The sequence below is a fragment of the Mustela nivalis genome (genome assembly GCF_964662115.1).
Source record: "Mustela nivalis genome assembly, chromosome: 2".
In the NCBI taxonomy this organism is placed as follows: domain Eukaryota; kingdom Metazoa; phylum Chordata; class Mammalia; order Carnivora; family Mustelidae; genus Mustela; species Mustela nivalis.
The window spans coordinates 175,464,912-175,484,822 of NC_139021.1; the positions used below are offsets into that span (position 1 = coordinate 175,464,912).

A 19,911-nucleotide genomic window follows, 5' to 3' on the forward strand; every position below is an offset into this window, starting at 1 on the left:
AGGATTTATATTCTTACATAGCACTAGAACTCAGCTAAGTATGCCACTGCATAACATTTCCTAAAAGGAGACAAAAAAGTGGCCTAATTTCATAGACCTCGAAACTGCCATAAGTACATCTTACCTTACACCTAAGCTATAACCTAGAATGCATAATGCATGTGGACCTTTATCCTTCATAAATTGGACCTGCCAACCAGTGACAGATTAATTGCAAGGGCACACCAAGACCTACAAGCACAGGAGTGTGTTCCCATACAGACCTACTTACTAGTCACAAGACTGAGGCAAACAGGGCCACCTGCGTGGCTCAATGGGTTAAAGCCTCTGCCTTCAGCTCAGGTCATGATCCCAGGGTCCTGGGATCAAGCCCTGCAACAGACTCTCTGCTCAGCGGGGATCCTGCTTCCCCTCCTCTCTCTGACTGCCTCTCTGCCTACTGTGATCTCTGTCAAATAAATAAAATAAAAATCCTTTAAAAAAAAAGAGAGACTGAGGCAAACAATGGCAGATCCTATCCCCACACATAAACACTCTAGTCTATCCCCAATACAAAACACATGCATGACTAACGGTCCACATTTCTTGAATACTTCTCTTTATAAATGCCCTTATTACTGAAATTAGCTGTGATATAAGAATTCAAATAAAATTCTTCCAGCTCTAATTTTATTCCTATCAAGAAATTATTGGGGCACCTGGGTGGCTCAGTGGGTTAAGCCCCTGCCTTCGGCTCAAGTCATGATCTCAGGGTCCTGGGATCGAGCCCCACATCAGGGTCTCTGCTCAGCAAGGAGCCTGCTTCCTCCTCTCTCTCTGCCTGCCTCTCTGCCTACTTGTGATCTCTGTCTATCCAGTAAATAAAAAATAAAAAAAAATTTAAAAAAAGAAATTATTCTAGGGGAATCTGGGTGGCTCCTGGGATCAAGCCCTGCATCGGGCCCTCTGCTCAGTGGAAAGCCTCCTTTTCCCTCTCCCACTACCCCTGCTTTTATTTCCTCTCTCACTCTCTGTCAAATAAATAAACTCTTGGGGCACCTGGGTGGCTCAGTGCATTGAAGCCTCTGCCTTTGGCTCAGGTCATGATCCCAGGGTTCTGGGATAGAGCCCCACATCGGGCTCTCTGCTCAGCGGGGAGCCTGCTTCCTCCTCTCTCTGCTTGCCTCTCTGCCTACCTGTGATCTCGGTCTGTCAAATATATTAAATAAATAAATAAATAAATAAATAAAGTCTCTTAAAAAAATTATTCTAGATTCGCCATTTAGCATCCCTTCCCCAAAGAGGAAATATGCTATGATAGACTCAGTCAGCTATTGTCCTGACATCGACCACTACACTTCCTATAAAATTCTGAACTTATCTATGGGTACGATGAGGACCCAAACTAGACCATCCATCAGAACCACCTGCCATGAATTATAAAACCTGACCATAAAGTTTTCATTCTGAGCTGTAAGAATGCTCAAACTTATACCAACCATATCATTAATAAGGCCAATTCGTGTTGGTGGGGCTTGAAGACCTAGCAGTGTTGCAAGGCGACGTTGTTTCTCGACTATAATGCCGTCCATATCCAGAAGTCGAGCAATATCAGTACGCTCAGGAGTAATAGGGATAGAAAGAGTGGCCAAAAGGACTCTGGTAGACATTCTGGAGAAGAAAATTACAAATCTGTTAAATTTATGTTAACTGATTTAAAAAAAAAACAAAAAAACACTTCTTAACTATCTGGCAAGACACGCGGGTGACAGAACACGTATACCATACTGGTGGACCATATTCATCTACGTTATTCATCAAAACATGAGACGAAGAGAAACGGACTGTGCTAAAACAAATACCTGGGAGAAGCAGACCTTCACCCACCCACTTACTACTGTCAATATTTGCCAGCTACAGAAAAAGACTCTGGGGGCGCCTGGGTGGCTCAGTCATTAACCACCTGCCTTCAGCTCAGGTCATGATCCCAGCTTCCTGGGATCAAGCCCCACACTGGGCTCCCTGCTCAGCGGGAAGCCTGCTTCTCCCTCTCCCACTCCCACTGCTTGTGTTCCCTCCCTCATTGTCTCTGTCAAATAAATAAATAAAATCTTAAAAAAAAAAAAAAAAAAAAAGACTGGGTTTAAAATGTAGGTGGGGCGCCTGGGTGGCTCAGTGGGTTGAGCCTCTGCTCAGGTCATGATCCCAGGGTCCTGGGATCGAGCCCCACATCGGGCTCTCTGCTCAGCAGGGAGCCTGCATCCTCCTCTCTCTCTCTCTGACTGCCTCTCTGCCTACTTGTGATCTCTCTCTGTCAAATAAATAAATAAAATCTTTAAAAAAAAAAATTAAAAACAAAATAAAATAAAATGTAGATGAACATGACTGGGGGCTGTGGGGTCGAGCAAGGACTCATGGTGGGGCTAAATCTTAGCTTCCTTAGAACACAAGAGGGAAGTCAGGTTGAATTCAGAGCAATATAGTAGATTAAGGATAGTGGGCTCTGGAGCCCAAGGGTCAAGGGTTAGAATACCAGTCTCACCAGTTTTAAGACTGGAACCTAAGGCAAGATACTTAATTTTCTGAGTCAGGAGGCTACTGTGAAGATTAAGCAAAATAATTTATGTAGAGTTAAATAGCCTAATGTTTATTATTATAATACTATTATGATCGCACTTTCTAAAGGGATATTCTGTACAGAGGTACCTTAAGGTACCTCTTTTTAAGTTTGTTTTTTTAATCTCAGACATGGATTACATATAGGACAGTGAATGACGTAATAACCACTCTCCTTAAGAGTTTCAAAGAAAATACACTAGCAAAATTCATTTTGTTGGCTGCATGTATTGGTGTAAAGCTTAAAGAAAAACAATTTGGTGTACAAAATTCTAGCAGAGGCCAAAATAACATGGTCTACCAATATTAAGAAAAAGTGTGGGTGTGAGCTCCCTGAGTCCAACTGAAACATAATTTAAAAAAAAAACAAACATGACTGAAAGAAAATAGGCTGCATGTACTGTTGAAAAAAAATAAAGTGGCCTTTAGACTGCTAGGTTATAGACTCCTTTTCTATATTCGAACACACAATCAGTTTTATTTTATAATGGAGAAAAAGTGACCTCATGGCAGCATTTATTTTAATTTTTTATTTTATCCTATGACTAGACTTTAAATACCCTATATGGATAGAAAGCTCATATCTTAACACTGTCTTTCCTAATATTCTATTTTCTCAAGTCAGGTTTACGGCAGAGTTGTTATCAGACAAAGACAGTTACTTGAAGACCAAGAATTCTACCAGAGAACAACCATGCCTGGAGACACTTCTGATCTTGAGCAGTATACGCATCATACTGACACCCAGTGGGTATACTAGGGATGCTGCCAAACATCCTAAGGGCAGTCCCCATGACAATAAATTATCCAGCTCCAAATGTCAATGATGCAGAGGCTGAGAAACCCTAACCTGGAACCATGCCATTTAGTAGGAGGTGTTTATTTCATAATTCCAGTACTATTTGACTGTAACACTCTTACCTTTGCATCTCTTCTTGTGTAAGATTCTTTCTCATTTCTCTGGATAGATGGTAAAGACGATGGAGAGTAGATGCATGAAAAAGAGCATTTCCAGATTTCCAAAACACAGTTGAGACTTTATTATAATAATTTGCCATCAACTGAGGTTTAGGTGGTTTTTTAGACAAGGTGAACAGTCCATGAATATCTTCCACAGCTTTGAATGCTTCCTAAAATTAGTAGTATAAATTAGCCACTGCATTCTAAACAAACAAATCCAATTCAAATCTCCTCTTTATGAAATCAAAACACAAAATACTGAATTACAAAAAGTAGAAAGTAAACCTTTATGTGTGGTTCCTTTTATTCACCTTTAATTTAGTATCTGATATATTCCAGAAAACTGCCTTATCACAAAAATACTAAATCCTTAAACTTCTTCAAATTAGAAGAGACTTAGGGAAAAAAAGGGGGAGGGGCATTGCCTTTCAGCCACAACACAACACTCCACTCAGTCCACTTCAAGATGCTAATGAACTTCAGCACTGGTGCTCATAACCTTTTAAAGTAGATAAGGTAGGGCGCCTGGGTGGCTCAGTGGTTAAGCCGCTGCCTTCGGCTCAGGTCATGATCTCAGGGTCCTGGGATCGAGTCCCGCATCGGGCTCTCTGCTCAGCAGGGAGCCTGCTTCCTCCTCTCTCTCTCTCTCTGCCTGCCTCTCTGCCTACTTGTGATTTCTCTCTGTCAAATAAATAAATAAAATCTTTAAAAAATATATTTAAAAAAATAAATAAATAAAGTAGATAAGGTATATCTGAACATGTGCCAACTAATATAAACAGGACAGAGGCTGTTGCTTTCTTTGTCCCTTTCTTGGCAGCAAGGGTGAATTTTAAGAAGATGCCAATTATCTGCAAGGATATATATCTGCCCCACAGAGAATTTTTTAAAATTCAATTTTATTAGTCTTTCTACCAACCAGCCCCAGCCTGAAGCCTGACTTAACTAGATTAGCTAACAACTATCTTGACAACTTTGTCAACTGTGCTTTAATTTGCAAAAGTTATTTTTAAATCCTATTGACTATCTTGAAAATGTTTCAAAATATACTTTAAAAAATGTTATTATATGCTTACAAATTTTTCCATGACAGATCATTTTATTGATTAAATATCATCCTTCTGAGAGAAAACAGATCAAGAATCTTTTTTTTTTTAAAGATTTTATTTGTTTATATGACAGATAAGTAGGCAGAGAGGGGGGGAAGCAGGTACCCTGCTGAGCAGAGAGCCGGATGGGGGGGGGGGGGCAGGTCTCAATCCCAGGACCCTGAGATCATGACCTGAACCAAAGGCAGAGGCTTAACCCACTGAGCCCCCAGGCGCCCCAGATCAATGGATTCTTTTTTTTTTTTTTTAAAGATTTTATTTATTCATTTGACAGACAGAGATTACAAGTAGGCAGAGAGGCAGTCAGAGAGAGGAGGAAGCAGGCGCAGATCAGGGCAGATCAATGGATTCTTAAGGATAAGGGTGGAGTCAGTTGCAAAGGGGCACAAGGGAGTTTTGAGGACATGTTTTACATCCTGATTACAGTGGTGACTATTTTTCAATTTTCAGGGTGAGTTTTGTGGAATGTCAATTACACTTTAACAAATGTGACAAAGATTTTTTTAAGTGCATCACTATACTACTTCGAAAAATGTGTAAGAAAAAATCTGGAAGGACATAAAGTACAATATAGAGGTTATTTCTGAGTAATAAGATAAGAGGTGAATAGTTTCTCCTTTCTACTTATCCACTTGTTCTAATAATGAGCATGTTTGTCTTCTATAGAACATCTTTTTCGTTATTTCATCAGGCAGTGTTCTAAGGGTGACCCTACAGAAAGGAAAATATTTTGGAGAGCAGATCCTAGTTTCAATTGGCAGAAAAACTACCAATCTTTTTTCTCTGTAATTTCTTTCTTTTTTTTTTTTTAAGATTTTATTTATTTATTTGACAGAGAGAAATCACAAGTAGATAGAGAGGCAGGCAGAGAGAGAGGGAAGCAGGCTCCCTGCTGAGCAGAGAGCCCGATGCGGGACTCGATCCCAGGACCCTGAGATCATGACCCGAGCCGAAGGCAGCGGCTTAACCCACTGAGCCACCCAGGTGCCCCTTTTCTCTGTAATTTCAATTAGATTTTTTCTTTGGTCAAATATTTGAAAGCTTCCAACAGGTCTACAAAATCATGTGAAAATATCTTTGTGGAATTCTTAACATAAAAAGCCCAAGTAGTTGACAAGTCTCCCAAAACCACCGAGATTTCCAATGCAGGCTCTCCCCACAGATACACTAAGCTGAAGCAACACTAAGAAATCTAGGAGACCATCTACTATAGTGTTTCTCCAACATCCACAGTAAAGGGACAAATTGTTTTTTTAAAGCTTCCAACCTACTACTGCCAATATTTTTATAAATACAGCTAAATTATTATAAAAATAAATTGAAAAGACAAGCTTAGTTTTCCTAAACAGAGTAAACATACATGAAATTACCATGAAACTGCTACCAAAAACAAAACAAAAAACCCCACCCTTAATAAATGTTTATTCCCCTCTGTAATTATTTCATCCTAGAGCAGTACATAGTTCGCAGACAGGCACTGAACTTTGAGCAGCAATGAGAATATACTGTTTTATATGGAAAGCTACCTGGTCCAAGAGATTACCTGATTTGGCTCTGATTTCACAGCAGTCAACTAGAACCCATATCCTGAGACTGCCTGTCCAGAACTCTTGGTTATCCACTAGACAATCTTAAATTTCTCAATTATCTACTGCAATTAACCAGTAAGTATCAAGATGAAGATACTCATTTACTCACAAGGGGGAAAAAAAGTAATATGGGTTATTATGACTACAAAAGACAGCAAACAGTTCAAAACATACCTGCCATAATTCCATACTGATAGCACTGTCCAACTGAACAAGCCTGGTTTCCAAATGCATGGACTGGCTCTCTGGATTATTAAGATTGATTGCTGTACTCTGGTTATGGTGACGTTGAATCTGTGACAAGTGCATTCTCAAATTGTCACACAGCTTACGGAATTCCGCCTTACGGGTGTATTGGAGGCAGAATTTGAAAGCTACAAGCATAATTGTAAGATATGTCAAGTACTTTCCACCATCACCAAGTATCTGAATTAGTTTTATTTCGAATATTAAAATCAGTTATTTTAACAAGATTTTATCAAACTTACTATCAGTCTTAAGAAATCATAAGTCAATGGTCACTTCATTTCATGTCCTAACCATCTTTTGGACATAGTCCTGGCCTAGAACTAGAACTTGGTTCTGGTGTTCTAGAAGGGACTCACCTTTCCAAGATCTACCACTTCAAATCCTAAAGGAACAAAAAATTCTAGCCTGAAATATAAAAAGTCTTGCTATCAACAAACTGCAGGCTTATGGTAACCTAATTCAACTGTGTACATAGATGTGTACCTTAACTACTTGCTGTACTAAAATAAATTTCTACCATCATATATGCAATAACAACTGTTTCAGAATTTCTTTGCTCTTAAAAAAAAAAAAAGAGATTTCTATTTCAATAGGCCCAAAACAAAGGGATGCAGCTTAACTTCAAGTTAACATTTGTATCAACAATTATCAAAAACCCCAAATGTTCTTATGTTAAATAAAAATTCACATATGCTAGCCATGTAAGCAAAACAGAACACAGGTTCTAATACTAACAGTAAAATATTCTTAAAGTTACTTACAACTTGAATAAACAAATGCCAATCGTCCCCAAATTGCAAAGAATGGCAATACAAGGTTGTACTAAGGGCAAAGTAAGAAAAAGCCAAAGCTACTCTCAAATCACGCATATTCCATTTATATATAGTTAAAAAGCTGCATTAACAGCAAGTGACAATAAGGAAAAGATACAAAATTAAGAAAACAGACTTCATATAGTTCAAGATTCAAAGTACAGTTAATCCTTAAACAAGGGTTTGAACTACATAGGTACATGAACATGTAGATTTTTTGGTATAGTTCCATAAATTTATTTTCTCTTCCTTATGATTTTAACACTTTCTTTTCCCTAGCTTCCTGTTTTAAGAATCCAGTATATAACATATATAACCTACAAAATACGTGTTTATCAACTGTTTATGTTACTGATAAGGCTTCTGATTAACAAGCCAGTGGTAGCTAAGGTTCTGGGTAGTCAAGTCGCAGGCGGATTTTCAATTGTGCAGGAGTGGGGGAAAAGGGGTATGTTTGCCAGCACCTCTAACAACCCACCCCTCTAGCTGTTCAAGCGCTATCTGTACATGCTGGGTAACAACTGGATACTTTTTATGACTATCCTGACTCGTCAAAATCACTTAGTTCTATATTCAGTGATACTGTTTAAGAAAATAAAACTATGAATTTTTCAAGGAATCCTAGAAGTCCAAAGTTTAAGAAGACCTTAGAAATCCATGGCACGGTTGAGAATATAAACAGTGAAATCAAAAGAAGAACTCAAGTTTATCAGAAAGCAATCAAAAAAGTTCCATTATGGTTTTAGTCACCTGTAAAGTCCCAAAATGACTTTGTCTTTGAAATAGTCATGAAGTGGATTTCATACAGAATTACCCTAACAAGTAAAACAAATTTCTTATAGTCACTTGTTTAATATTTAAATGAACACCAATCATCTTTCAATAAGAATAAAAAACTATAAAATAAGTACTGTGGAGACAATCAGGTTAACTCTGTCCATCTTTTGCAAAATATTTTCCTTAAAGTCAACTTTTCAAATCAGTTTTCATCTTACCTTGTTGGGCAATATCATGGTAGAGACGCTCTACTCTAGAATTGTTTCGAAGAAGGTCCAAACACTGTCTATAGGATTCCCAAAGGAACTTCACCCATGGAGTTAAAAGCAGTCTGTCAGTACGATCCTGAGTGTCTTCACCACTTACAGCACTTAAGAGAACACTAAAAAAAAACAAAACAAAACAAAAAACGCATTTAAAAAGTTGAAAGCATTTTCGACATGATTTCCTACTTTGTTCCATGATTAAAAAACCAAAACCAACAACGGTCAATATAAAAAAGTGCCAATTCTTCCTGCAACTCTGGATGCACTATAAAGCTGTCACGCATCCAAGTATCTGAATCCCCAACACATATTACAACCATTGAAATCAGTATCTGCCTCTATCTGAAGATTTACCAGTCTTACAAATTTTGAATAGTATAGTTTTGTCACTATACATTTAGAATTCCGAAGATAAACATTCTTTCTAATGAAAATCTACACCTCAAATGAGGATGATGGAGACACATGTGAGGAAAAACTGAGGAAAATGTTATCAGCAACTGAACCTCCATACCTCTCAGGGGTTTGAATATTATCCAGATCTTCGATGTCCAGGACCATCTGCTGAGATTCTTCTTTAGCTGCTTCAGTTTTCTCCTCTGCCAACTTCAAATAAGCCCTAACAACATCCTCTAGAGATTTGATGTTCACCTAACCAAAGAGAGAGAGAGAGAGAGAAAGAGAGAAAGGAGCCTTAAAACACTTTTTCAACAAACCATGAAATATTTTAAGAGCTAATTTTAGGATATAAAACGTACTATATATACTCTGGAAAGTAAATGCCTCTGAAAGTTACAAAAAGCACTTACTAAGAAATATAAAACCCAGCTCGCTTCATACCTGTTGACAAATGTTCTTATACTGGTATAATCCCTCTTTAGCCAAATGGCTCTTGCGAAGATCCACACAAAGTTCCAAGTATTTCAACATAATCGGCTCGTGTATCTTTTGCCATGTTCTGTGTTTCTTACTTTTCATAACATCATAAAGAACATCCAAAGCAGGCTGCTTTTTGCCAACCTCAAGAAATTCTGGAAAAATAATTCAGGAAAATCAAAGTTCATTATGTATACTATACAGAAGTCTAAATCTTGCTTAAATTGGTTATTTTAATTTCTGAAGTCACTACCATCTCTTTTTAGATCACATTTATTTTTGACATCTAGAGCTATGCCAAAATTCTGAGTTAAAACAATGAAAAACTGGTACGATCTCAAAATATGGTCTACAGATAAAACTGGATTTCACTCAATTACACTGTACCAAATGTGTTTTAAGTTCCAGAAATTGAAGTCATGAGGGGAAAAAAATCTCTCCCCAGCAAACACCATAAACTCAAGTGTATCTTCAGTCACACAGTGATCTGGCTGAGGAAATTTTTACTAGTTCATGCTAAGACTCCAGGTAGAAAAATCATTAGATTGGCAATTTGACAGTCAATTAGATTGACTCTGTTCCCTTTAAGATCAACTGACTGTTTATGTGGGCCTGCTTTTAGATTCTCTATTCTGATCACTCTCTATTCCAATGTTTTTTGTCTTTTGCTAATACCTCACCGTCTTGATTACTATGGTCTTCAAACCAAGTAGTATGAGTACTCCAACTTTGTTCTTCAGTATTGTTGGGCCTACTAAGTCTTTTACCTTTCCATATAAACTCAGAGTTAGTTTGTTAGTATCTATAAAATTAGCTCACTGGAATTTTCATTCAAATTTTTTATTTGATTTTGAATCTACATATCAAATTTGGAAGAATTGACAATTTAACAACATTTAGTCTTCCAATCTACAAAATAGCTCTCCACTTATTTTTCCAGTGTAAACATGAAAAAAAATATATTAAGATAAACCCCAAATTAGGGGGACATTCCACAAAATACTTGACCAGTACTCCTCAAACTTATCAAGGTTATCAACAAGGAAAATCTAAGGAACTGTCATAACAAGGAGAGGTGTCTAAGGAGATTTGACAATTAAATGTAATATGGTATCCTAGAAGTGATCCTGGAATTCAAAAAAGGACACAAGAAAAAGCTAGAGAAATGTGAAGGAAGTATAGACTTTTATTAACAATGTATCAGTACTGGTTCATTACTTGTAACAAATATAACAAAATGATATACAATATCAATAGGCTTGGTTTATATGGAAACACCCTATTATTTTTGTAAAAATAAGTCTTGAACTTCTAAAATTAAGTTTATTTAAAAAAATAGGGGTGCCTGGGTGGCTCACTTAGTTGGGCACTGGCCTTTGGTTCAGGTCATGATCCCAGGGTCCTGGGATGGAGACCCTTATCAGGCTCTCTGCTCAGCCAGGAGCCTGCTTTTCTCTCTCTCTCTCTGAAATAATTAAATAAAATCTTTTTTTAAAAGTTTATTAAAAAACAAAGTTTATTTTTAAGACAAAAAATTTTAGAATGCATAGCAAAAAAAAATTATATACTTATGAATTATAAACCTGTCTGCATATGGCAGTATTTCAAAATCCAGCTTCAATCTCAGGTTTTATGTATACAGCTCATTTTGAAATTCAGTCAAAGCAAAGACTCCTCCATCACATTCCTTTTTTTTTTTTTTTTTTTTTTAATTTATTTGACAGAGAGACAGAAAGCACAAGTAGGTAGAGCAGCAGGCAGAAGTAAAGGGAGAAGCAGGCTCTCCAAGCAGGGAGCTTGATGTGGAACTCGATCCCAGAACCCTGGGATCACTCCTGAGCCAAAGGCAGCCACTTAACCGACTGGGCCACCCAGGCACCCTCCAACCCGTTATTTCTGACAAAGGTTAAAATTTAACCTATTTTTTCCTCATCTTTTATTTTCCTATGCACAAAACTCAGTAAATGGATGGCGGGGGAGCAATCTAACCTAAGTCATCTCCTTATGTCCAACTTAAAAATCAGTAACTGCCAAACTGCACACAAAAAAAAATCTTTCCACCAACATTTGGAAAGTAATTTGGGGAACCAAAACACTAGTTTACACCATTTTTAAAAAAGGTCTTAAACACTACATTTCCACTGTTAAAAAATCATTCTTTTCGGGGCACCTGGGTGGCTCAGTTTGTTAAGCGACTGCCTTTCAGCTCAGGTCATGATCCCAGGGTCCTGGAATCTAGCCCCCCACCTTGGGCTCCCTACTCAGCGGGAAGCCAGTTTCTCCCTCTGACACTCCCCATTCTGTGCTCTCCTGCTCTGTCAAATAAATAAAATCTTAAAAAAAAAAAAAAATCGGGGGACCTGGGAGCTCAGTGGGTTAAGCCTCTGCTTTCAGCTCAGGTCATGATCTGAGGGTCCTCAGATCAAGCCCTGCATCAGACTCTCTGCCTGCCTCTCTGACTACTTGTGATCTGTCAAGTTAAAAAAAAAAAAAAAAAAACCTTTAAAAAAAATCACTATTTTCCTTGTAAGGAAAAAATCTTTAACAAAGAATTATTTTCAAGAGTTAACACCATACAACATTATAAACCATGTAACTGTGCTAGGAAGACAACATGCAGAAATGTCCTTTAACTGGGAGTTTTACTAGATCTACAGATTTAGTAATTCTCTATTATTTCTTCTCCCAACTATCCCATCTTTCAGGAATGTTGCTTCTGAACATTCCTTCCAGCAGGACAACTACAAACAAAACTCCAACTCTGGTATATTAACAAGTTTGCAATGAGATAAATCACAAAATACACAAAAGTAAGTATCTTTACACAGTAACATATGTCACCCCATATTATACCAAATCATATTTTTTTTTAAAGATTTCATTTACTTATTTGACAGAGATCACAAGTAGGCAGAGCCCCAGGCAGGCAGAGAGAGAGGGGGAAGTAGGCCCCCTGCTGAGCAGAGAGCCTGATGCAGGCCTCAATCCCAGAAGGCGAAGGCAGAGGCTTAACCCAGAGTCATCCAAGTGCTCCTCAAATCATATTCTTCATATGCAAATGAAAACAAACCCTTCCACAATAATTCAAGTCAATGTCAACATTAATCCTGGCAGAATGGCGAAAAGTCCATTTTCATTGGAGTCCATTTTATCACAAAAACAAAAACAAAAAACCAAAAACCAAAAAACACCTAAGAGGGAACAAAATGTAATACAACTAGATACTTTGTTAGAATAATAAGCCTTTCCTGGTCTAAAGGGAGGACCTGCCTATCTTCTTCCTGAAGCATACCTATGCAAGGTTATTTTGTAAAATCCAACAGTACCTCAGGTGTTTTTAACAACTATTTAACAGAAAAGGTTTCTATCAGCCAAAAATTTGGAAGTAAATGTTTTTAGATAAATTTATCATTCACATTATAAATACCACAGCAGCAGCACCCAAAACAATCCATTGTATCCAATTCCCAGTCTTACACTGAGGATTTAGATCTTTTAGTATTCTATATAAACACTTGTCAAAATGCTAGTAACACAACAGGCACAAAGAGTTAAAGTTGTGAGCTGACTGCAGCATGGTGATGACAAAATAATAAACTGTCTAAAAATAATTCACCTACCCAATCTCTTATTTTTAAATAGGGGAGTGTGATTTTTTTAATCTTGTTTATGGACAGAGGCAAAATTAATTTTTTTTAAGATTTTATTTATTTATTTGTCGGAGAAAGAGAGAGCATGAGCACAAGCAGAGGGAATGGCAGACATAGGGAGAAGTTGGCTCCCCTCCAGGCAAGGAGCCAGATGCAGGACTGGATCCCAGGACCCCAGGATCATAACGCAAGCAGAAGGCAAACGCTTAACCAACTGAGCCACCCAGACATCCCTAAAAGTAATCTTCACTTCCTAAACAGCCAATCAAAATTTATGATTCCAAGTTCCACTCTCAAACTCTGAACAACAGGTTTAAAGAAACCAAAGCAAATGCACTAAAACATATTTTTTAGGACCACCAACACCAAGAAAAAAAAAAGCAAACATGGATACCAAGCAAAAGGAAAAAGGAAAAAAGGAAAAAAAATGGAATGGGAATAGATACCATGATAATCCACGAGGGGTGAGTTCCAGTCTTTACCCTAATTTACATACTGGGAGAATTTAGTTCCTCTTAATTATCTAATAAGGAAAAAGAAAGTTTTTAAGGCTAGAAATACCACACACTAAAGGACCTATTACAGTGTTTTTAAAAATGTTTTAAGAAAGTTTTTAAGGCTAGAAATACCACACACTAAAGGACCTATTACAGTGTTTTTAAAAATGTTCACTTCCCTCATATTCTTGAAATAAAGATTAAAATCTGGAATTATGAACTAATACTCAGAGGATAGGCATTCTGAGCTTACCTTTCAGACACAAGGACAAACTGTATCTATCCTAAAAGATAAAGTTTAGGTCAGCCCTTCAATATTACTAGTTGATTTGTGCTACAGATGAGGACAAGCTACAACGTTACACAATTTGTGGGTTTAATGACAACTTTATAAATCACTGGTAGAATCTAAACTAAAAGGCTGTTACAAGATCAGAAACAATTAATTCCATACTACTGACAACATAATCTGGAAAAGGGGCTTTCTCCAAATGATTCTGGTGCATGAATTTCTTTCCTGTAACTGCTAGGCCAAGTTCTCACCTTCCCAAATGATTACTATTATTGTTCAAAAAATACTGTTCTGAATTACAAACTCAGAGTAACCTGAACTATTCTAAACTTATTCACATTTTATTAAAATAAAATGGATTAGTTCTGAATGTTTGAGGCCACAAATATTACAGATAAAACACATACATAAAATGAGATTCTCTCCATCAAATGAAATGTGCTTTGATAATCCTACTTTTGTTAAGTTTTGTAAGCAGTGCCATGTGCCATCCACATTCTGCTCACTTTAACACTTTCAGACAGCAGCTCTCATTCACAAGATCAAAGGTACAGAAGGTACTACTTGAAAGCTAAGGCCTCTACTACAGAAACATCCAACCTACCTCTTAAAAGACTGCAGCAAGGAGACAGTACAGCCTTATAAAAACCTACACAAAATTAACCCCCCCCCGGGGTGTCCCTTCACCTTCTTGCTCATCTTGCCTACTTTAATTTCAGATGCTTTCCTCAACTTTCCTTCATGAATCAAATCTATTTCAACTTAGAAAACATATAAAAGTATTTATGATTTGCTACACATTGGAGAACCCTTCTAGTTAAAAAAAATCAGTGAAAACACTAAGCTCATATTTAGATACAGAAGGGAGGAGTAATGAAAGAAACAAGGCCTGAACACAACAAATGTGTAATATTTAGGCCATCAAGACTACAGCGCTTCAAACTATTAGCATAGGAAAACGCCTGTCGGTAAATCAACTGACTGTGAAACAGATCTACAATAGCAATTAGAACAGTTAACTGAATCCCAGTCATTCTGTATACCATAATATAATTCTAAGTTTTTAAACATAGGAAAAAATTCTAACGTTGCTACAGTTCATTTTATAGTGATAAATTTCCATTTCAATCTATTTTCTTTTCTGGAAATTAACATCCTTGGGCACCTGGGTAGCTCAGTGGCTGGGTGTCTGCCTTCAGCTCAGGTCATGATCCTGGGGTCCTGGCATTCCGACTCCCTGCCCAGTGGGGAGTCTGCTCCTCCCTCTCCCTCTGATCCTCCCCCCCCTTCCTGCATACACTTTCTCTTACATAAATAAAATCTTAGGAAAGAAAAAAAAAAAGAAATTAACATTCTTAATTCTTGCCTGTTCTATTAGATCACTGGTTAAAATGAGCAGTCATCAGATCTAAGTTGTGGTTTTAACTGATTTTTTTAAACAATTACTGTACTCTATTCCCAAGAATGTGGAATTATATCCCACACTCCTACCAACCCTCCAAATTGTTACTTTTAAAATAACAAGGATGCGACAAACACACCTTTAGTCCTGACAAGTTATCAGCAGTATTAATTTTATGTATTGACTGAAATTGAACTTTTCATAAGAGGAATTTTCAAACAAGCTAACAAAACAAGCTCCATAAACCTAAAACTCTTAACAGGCGCGGTATGTCCACCTACAACACGGATAAGACCCAAAAAACTGTTTTGGTAAAGAAAGGGTGAAAATAAGAGCCATGAACGCCCTACACACTTAGAAATTGCTGGGCTTAAAAAACACTAAACAATAAAATTTTTTAAAAACCAGAGCAATGCATAATACATTTGCACCCCAAAAATGCCAATGTAATAAATGCCTCTTGAATACACCAGCACACGCACAAGTTTTCCTGAAGAGGGCCCGTGGCTTAAGTACACCTAGAAATAAAAAATCGCAGGCAGTAGCGCGGTGGCGAAAAAACGCCTGATCTGAAAGTCTAGAGACCTTGGTTCTAGTCTCCTGGCTCAACAACTAACTCCGAGTGACCTTGGGTAAACACGCTCTCTAGGCCTCATTTCGTTATCTTTAAGCGAGAAACTGAAGTCCCTCTTTTACAGTATTAACTCTGTTCCAACTTCATGTGATCAGGAATGGACTTTGGGGCTGCCAATAATCAATGCCAGAAAAAAACAGGTTAACAGGTTAAACGGGTCAGAGCCCCCGAGGTGGAGATACGGTGACTTGGAAAAAGGGTAAGTGGACCCTGACCCAGCAAAGGCCGGCGCTGGATTTGGGGGGCGGAGGTGTCTGCAGGAGGGCCGGAGGTGGGACTGCCCGGCTCCCGGCGCCCGCAGGAGGTGGAGTCGAGGTTCTCGCGTGCATTGTCCCCGGGAGGGAGCCATGTTTCTTCCTCCCCGGCACTCCCAGATGGCGGCTGGGGGCGCGGGGCCTAAGCAACCGAAAGCCCCGCGACCTGGGCTCCGGGCGGAGGCGGACAAGGGGGGTAAGGAACTCGGGCCCCGGAAACCTGTCTCCCGGACCGCGGCCCCCGGGACCCACCAGGAGGGGGCGGGGGGATGGAAGGGCCCCCAAAGCGACGGTTCCCAGCCCCGCACCTCCCACCCGCTCCGGTCGGTCGGAGCGAGAAGGGAAACCATGCCCACCCACGGACCGGAGCGGCGGCGGGCAGGTCGCATACGGCCACCTCTCCCGCCTCAGCCGGGCAGCGGAGCAGCGAGAAGCAGGCCGGGGCTCCTCGACCTCCGAGGCCTCGGGCCGACCCAGCCCGGCGCACCCCGATCCCCTACCCTACTCACCGTTGGCGCGTTTGAGGGCATTTTCCGGCCTCTGAAAATAGGCCGGCATCTTGGCGGCAGGCTCAGCTCACCCGGCGTCAGCGAACTCCTTAGTGGCCCGGGCCGGGAGAGGAGACGAAAGGGAACCAGCGCGAGGTTCCACGCGCCTCGCCAGCAGTCGCCCGCGCCCAGCCGGCCAGAGACGGAAAGGAAGGAGCCACGTGACCCCCGCACGGCGGCGCCGCCACCGCCCAGGCCCCGGATGTAGGGGAGCGGGTGCGGGGGGTGGAGCGGTCCTCCGCGCGCAGGCGCGCTGCTCTCGCGCGCGCCGGCTGACGTGGCGGCTGCGGCCATCCTGCTCGCGCGCCGCTTCCCCCTCCCGCCTCGTCGGGGAGAAGCTGTGGGAGAAGGTTCTCCGGCCTCTTTCTCCTTGAGGGAGAATGGGGGTGAGAAAGGTGACACTTGTGTCAGAGTCTCAGCCTGGCGAGAAAGAAGGCGTGTGCACAGATCTTTGGACGCGCTTTGTGCGGAGTCATGCAAAGTTCCAGTCAGGTCCCGTTCGCCCAAGGAACGGTCTGTCGCCGCTGAATGAAAATGCCGGCTGTATTGGTTTATCGGACATGCGCTGAGCAGCCGTCGCCAGGCCCGCGCTGCCCGCCGCCGGTTAACAGCAGTGACCTGTCCCTTGACGGACTAGCAGAGGAAGGAGGGACGCGGTAATTCCATGAGCAAGCTTATTACTTCATGTCGGTACAATTAAAAAGTTGCTGACACAAAGGTTGTCCGGAGGATGGGAGCCCTCAGAGAAGGTGAGTTTGGAGCTGAGGCCTGAAGGACGCGGACAGACTGGAGACCGTACTCTGGCAAGAGGACAGACGTTCTGCATCAGAGCAGGCTTCGCTCAGTGTTTGAAGATACATGGGAGAGTTCTAGCCTTGACATTCGGCACTCGCCGCAAAGAAGCAGGAGAAAAACCGGTGTTAGCTGCAGGGAATCCATTTCTCAGGCCCCTGCTACCGACAGTCGTTTATTACTGATCTGCAGTTTTAATGCTCGGTCACTCACTAGAACACCTAGAACTTGAAAGCCATTTAAACTGAATCTAATAACTCAAGCCCTACGTGTGAAATTAAGAGGAGTTCAGAAGAAAAATTCAGGGGGCGTCTGGGTGGCTCAGTGGGTTGGTTAAACCTCCGCCTTCAGCCCAGGTCATGCTCTCAAGGTCCTGGGATCGAGCCCCGCATCGGGATCTCTGCTCCGCGGGGAGCCTGCTTCCCCGTCTCTCTCTCCCTGCCTCTCTGCCTACTTCTGATCTGTCAAATGGGTAAATAAAATTTAAAAAAGAAAAAGAAAAATTCAGAAAGCAGCAGTGGAATAAGTTGTTCCAGTTTTATAACACATTTTGTAATGATGCATGGACTATGCGAATGAATGACAGTACTGTAACCGGGGAACAAGGAATCCACAGCACATACACACAAAAGCATGTTCCGCTCATTGTTTCTGCCTCAGCAAAGAGATTTTTCTATTCAATTAAATTTATCCCTATAAAGAAAGCTTAAGAAATGCAGAAAAGATCAAAGATACATACAGATTCTAAAAAAAGGTATTTAAAAATTAACTTCAAAGAGTTCTAACCTCAAAATTCTTGGGCCACTCTAAATGTCTAAATTTACTTCCCCCAAATTAAGAGCCAGACAGAGTTGAATAACAAGTACTAAGAAGCTATAGGAACTGTTTTATGGGGAAGGATCAAGAGACTCGTTTGTGTATGCAGTAATTAAGTCAAAATTAAAGAGCTAAACATAAGAGCAAATAAAGCTTTTAAATGCTCTATATAGAAAACTATTTGGTAGGCCATAGAGAAATGTAACAGAATAAAATAAAAGGAAACCTGACCTAAATATCAGAAAAAGCTTTCTAACATTCTTATCTTTTCATTCTCATATCTTGAAGAAGATGGTAAAATAATATCATTGATTATTACTCATTATGTGGTAGACCTAAAACAAGACAAACACTAGAAAATTTGGAGCAAAAAATGAAATTCAATGTTTCTGCATCTTCAGTCTTTTCTCTCAAGTTAAAGTAGATAAAGCATTTGGTAATATAATAACCAATGATCATTTAAGTGCATTAAGTACAATTAGCATCTAGTACTGTATTTGTGAATAGTCTCAACTTCCAGAATAAATTTTATTAAATTCTGCCAATAGGAGGGGATGCCTGGGTGGCTTGGTTGGTTAAGTGTTTGCTCAGGTCATGATCCCAGGGTCCTGGGGTAGCATCCTCCGTGCATTGGGCTCCCTGCCCAGCGGGGAGCCTGCTTCTCCCTCCGTGCCTGCAGCTCCCTCCTGCTTGTGGTCTCACTTTCCCTCAGGCAAATAAATAAATAAAGTCTTTAAAAAAAATTTTTTTTAATTCAGCCAGTAGGTATTAAGTACCAGCTAATAGCCTGTTTTCAAGGAGTTGATGTATCACTGGTGCATATGGATGTGTACACAATGAGGAGCGAGATAGGATCTATTCTGAACCAGAAGAAAAGCACAATTGCTTATTGATTAATGCTCACTTTGTAGAAAGCAAGTAACCTGAATATGCTGGAAACCACTTTAGGAAGTAGTAAAGGGAAATGATCAGGCTAGTGAAGGTGTTTCCCTAACCAACCTAGTTTTGTACTACATATAACTGGATAATTTCTCTAATATAATGTTTGGAGGTTTTGAATAGAGCAAATAAGATTCTCAAAAGAAGGGGGCGCCTGGATGGCTCAGTGGGTTAAAGCCTCTGCCTTCGGCTCAGGTCATGATCCCAGGGTCTGGGGATCGAGCCCCACATCGGGCTCTCTGCTCAGCAGGGAGCCTGCTTCCTCCTCTCTCTGACTGTCTCTCTGCCTACTAGTAATCTCTGTCAAATAAATAAATAAAATCTTAAAAAAAAAAAAAAAAAAAAAGACTTCCTCTGCAGAGCCTTAAAGCTAGTGGGCAGCTGCTCAGGCCACCATTAACATGAGTAACCAGGCCAGCTCTGGGCATTCTGCTGCCCCAGCAACTGGTGGCTCTAGTCCTCCCTCAAACTACTGGTTCCTGGATCAGTGACTGACTAGCTCTTCCCTCTAGTTATTTCTAGAACATTCTCTCTCCTCCCTTGAACTGTGAATATTGAACTTCATGCCATTAGACTAGACCACACGTGATGCCTCTATGTGACAGTCCTCTATAGGCATCTGCAGATCTGCAGGTCACAACCCCTCATTCCTTAACTCTTACTTCTAACTCTCTATCACCAACACGATTGTCATAATTATTAGTGGTTTCTATACCCATGTGGATGGTCCTGCCAGTATCCTGGCCACCTGGCCTTCACAATTGTGTCCTCTACCTTACCTCACTCACTCATATACATGATGATACCCTAGAGTCTAGACTAAGAAACAGGAAATTTGTTCTGTTTAAAGGACT

At 40.1% G+C, this 19,911-nt stretch overlaps 1 protein-coding gene across 1 annotated transcript in view; it reads right to left on the reverse strand.

Annotated features, from left to right (window-relative positions):
• The window catches only part of EIF3A (eukaryotic translation initiation factor 3 subunit A), a 41,149-nt gene extending 22,789 nt beyond the window's left edge, over positions 1–18,360 (reverse strand). Inside the window, exons 1-7 of the mRNA XM_082720270.1 lie at positions 16,472–18,360; positions 9,198–9,388; positions 8,872–9,008; positions 8,310–8,473; positions 6,428–6,627; positions 3,517–3,725; positions 1,479–1,650 (exon numbers count right to left, since the gene is read on the reverse strand). Coding sequence (XP_082576396.1) covers positions 1,479–1,650; positions 3,517–3,725; positions 6,428–6,627; positions 8,310–8,473; positions 8,872–9,008; positions 9,198–9,388; positions 16,472–16,520 — 1,122 coding nt within the window. The 5' untranslated portion in view covers positions 16,521–18,360. The remainder of the gene's footprint in view (positions 1–1,478; positions 1,651–3,516; positions 3,726–6,427; positions 6,628–8,309; positions 8,474–8,871; positions 9,009–9,197; positions 9,389–16,471) is intronic.
• Positions 18,361–19,911: the final 1,551 nt, after the last annotated feature.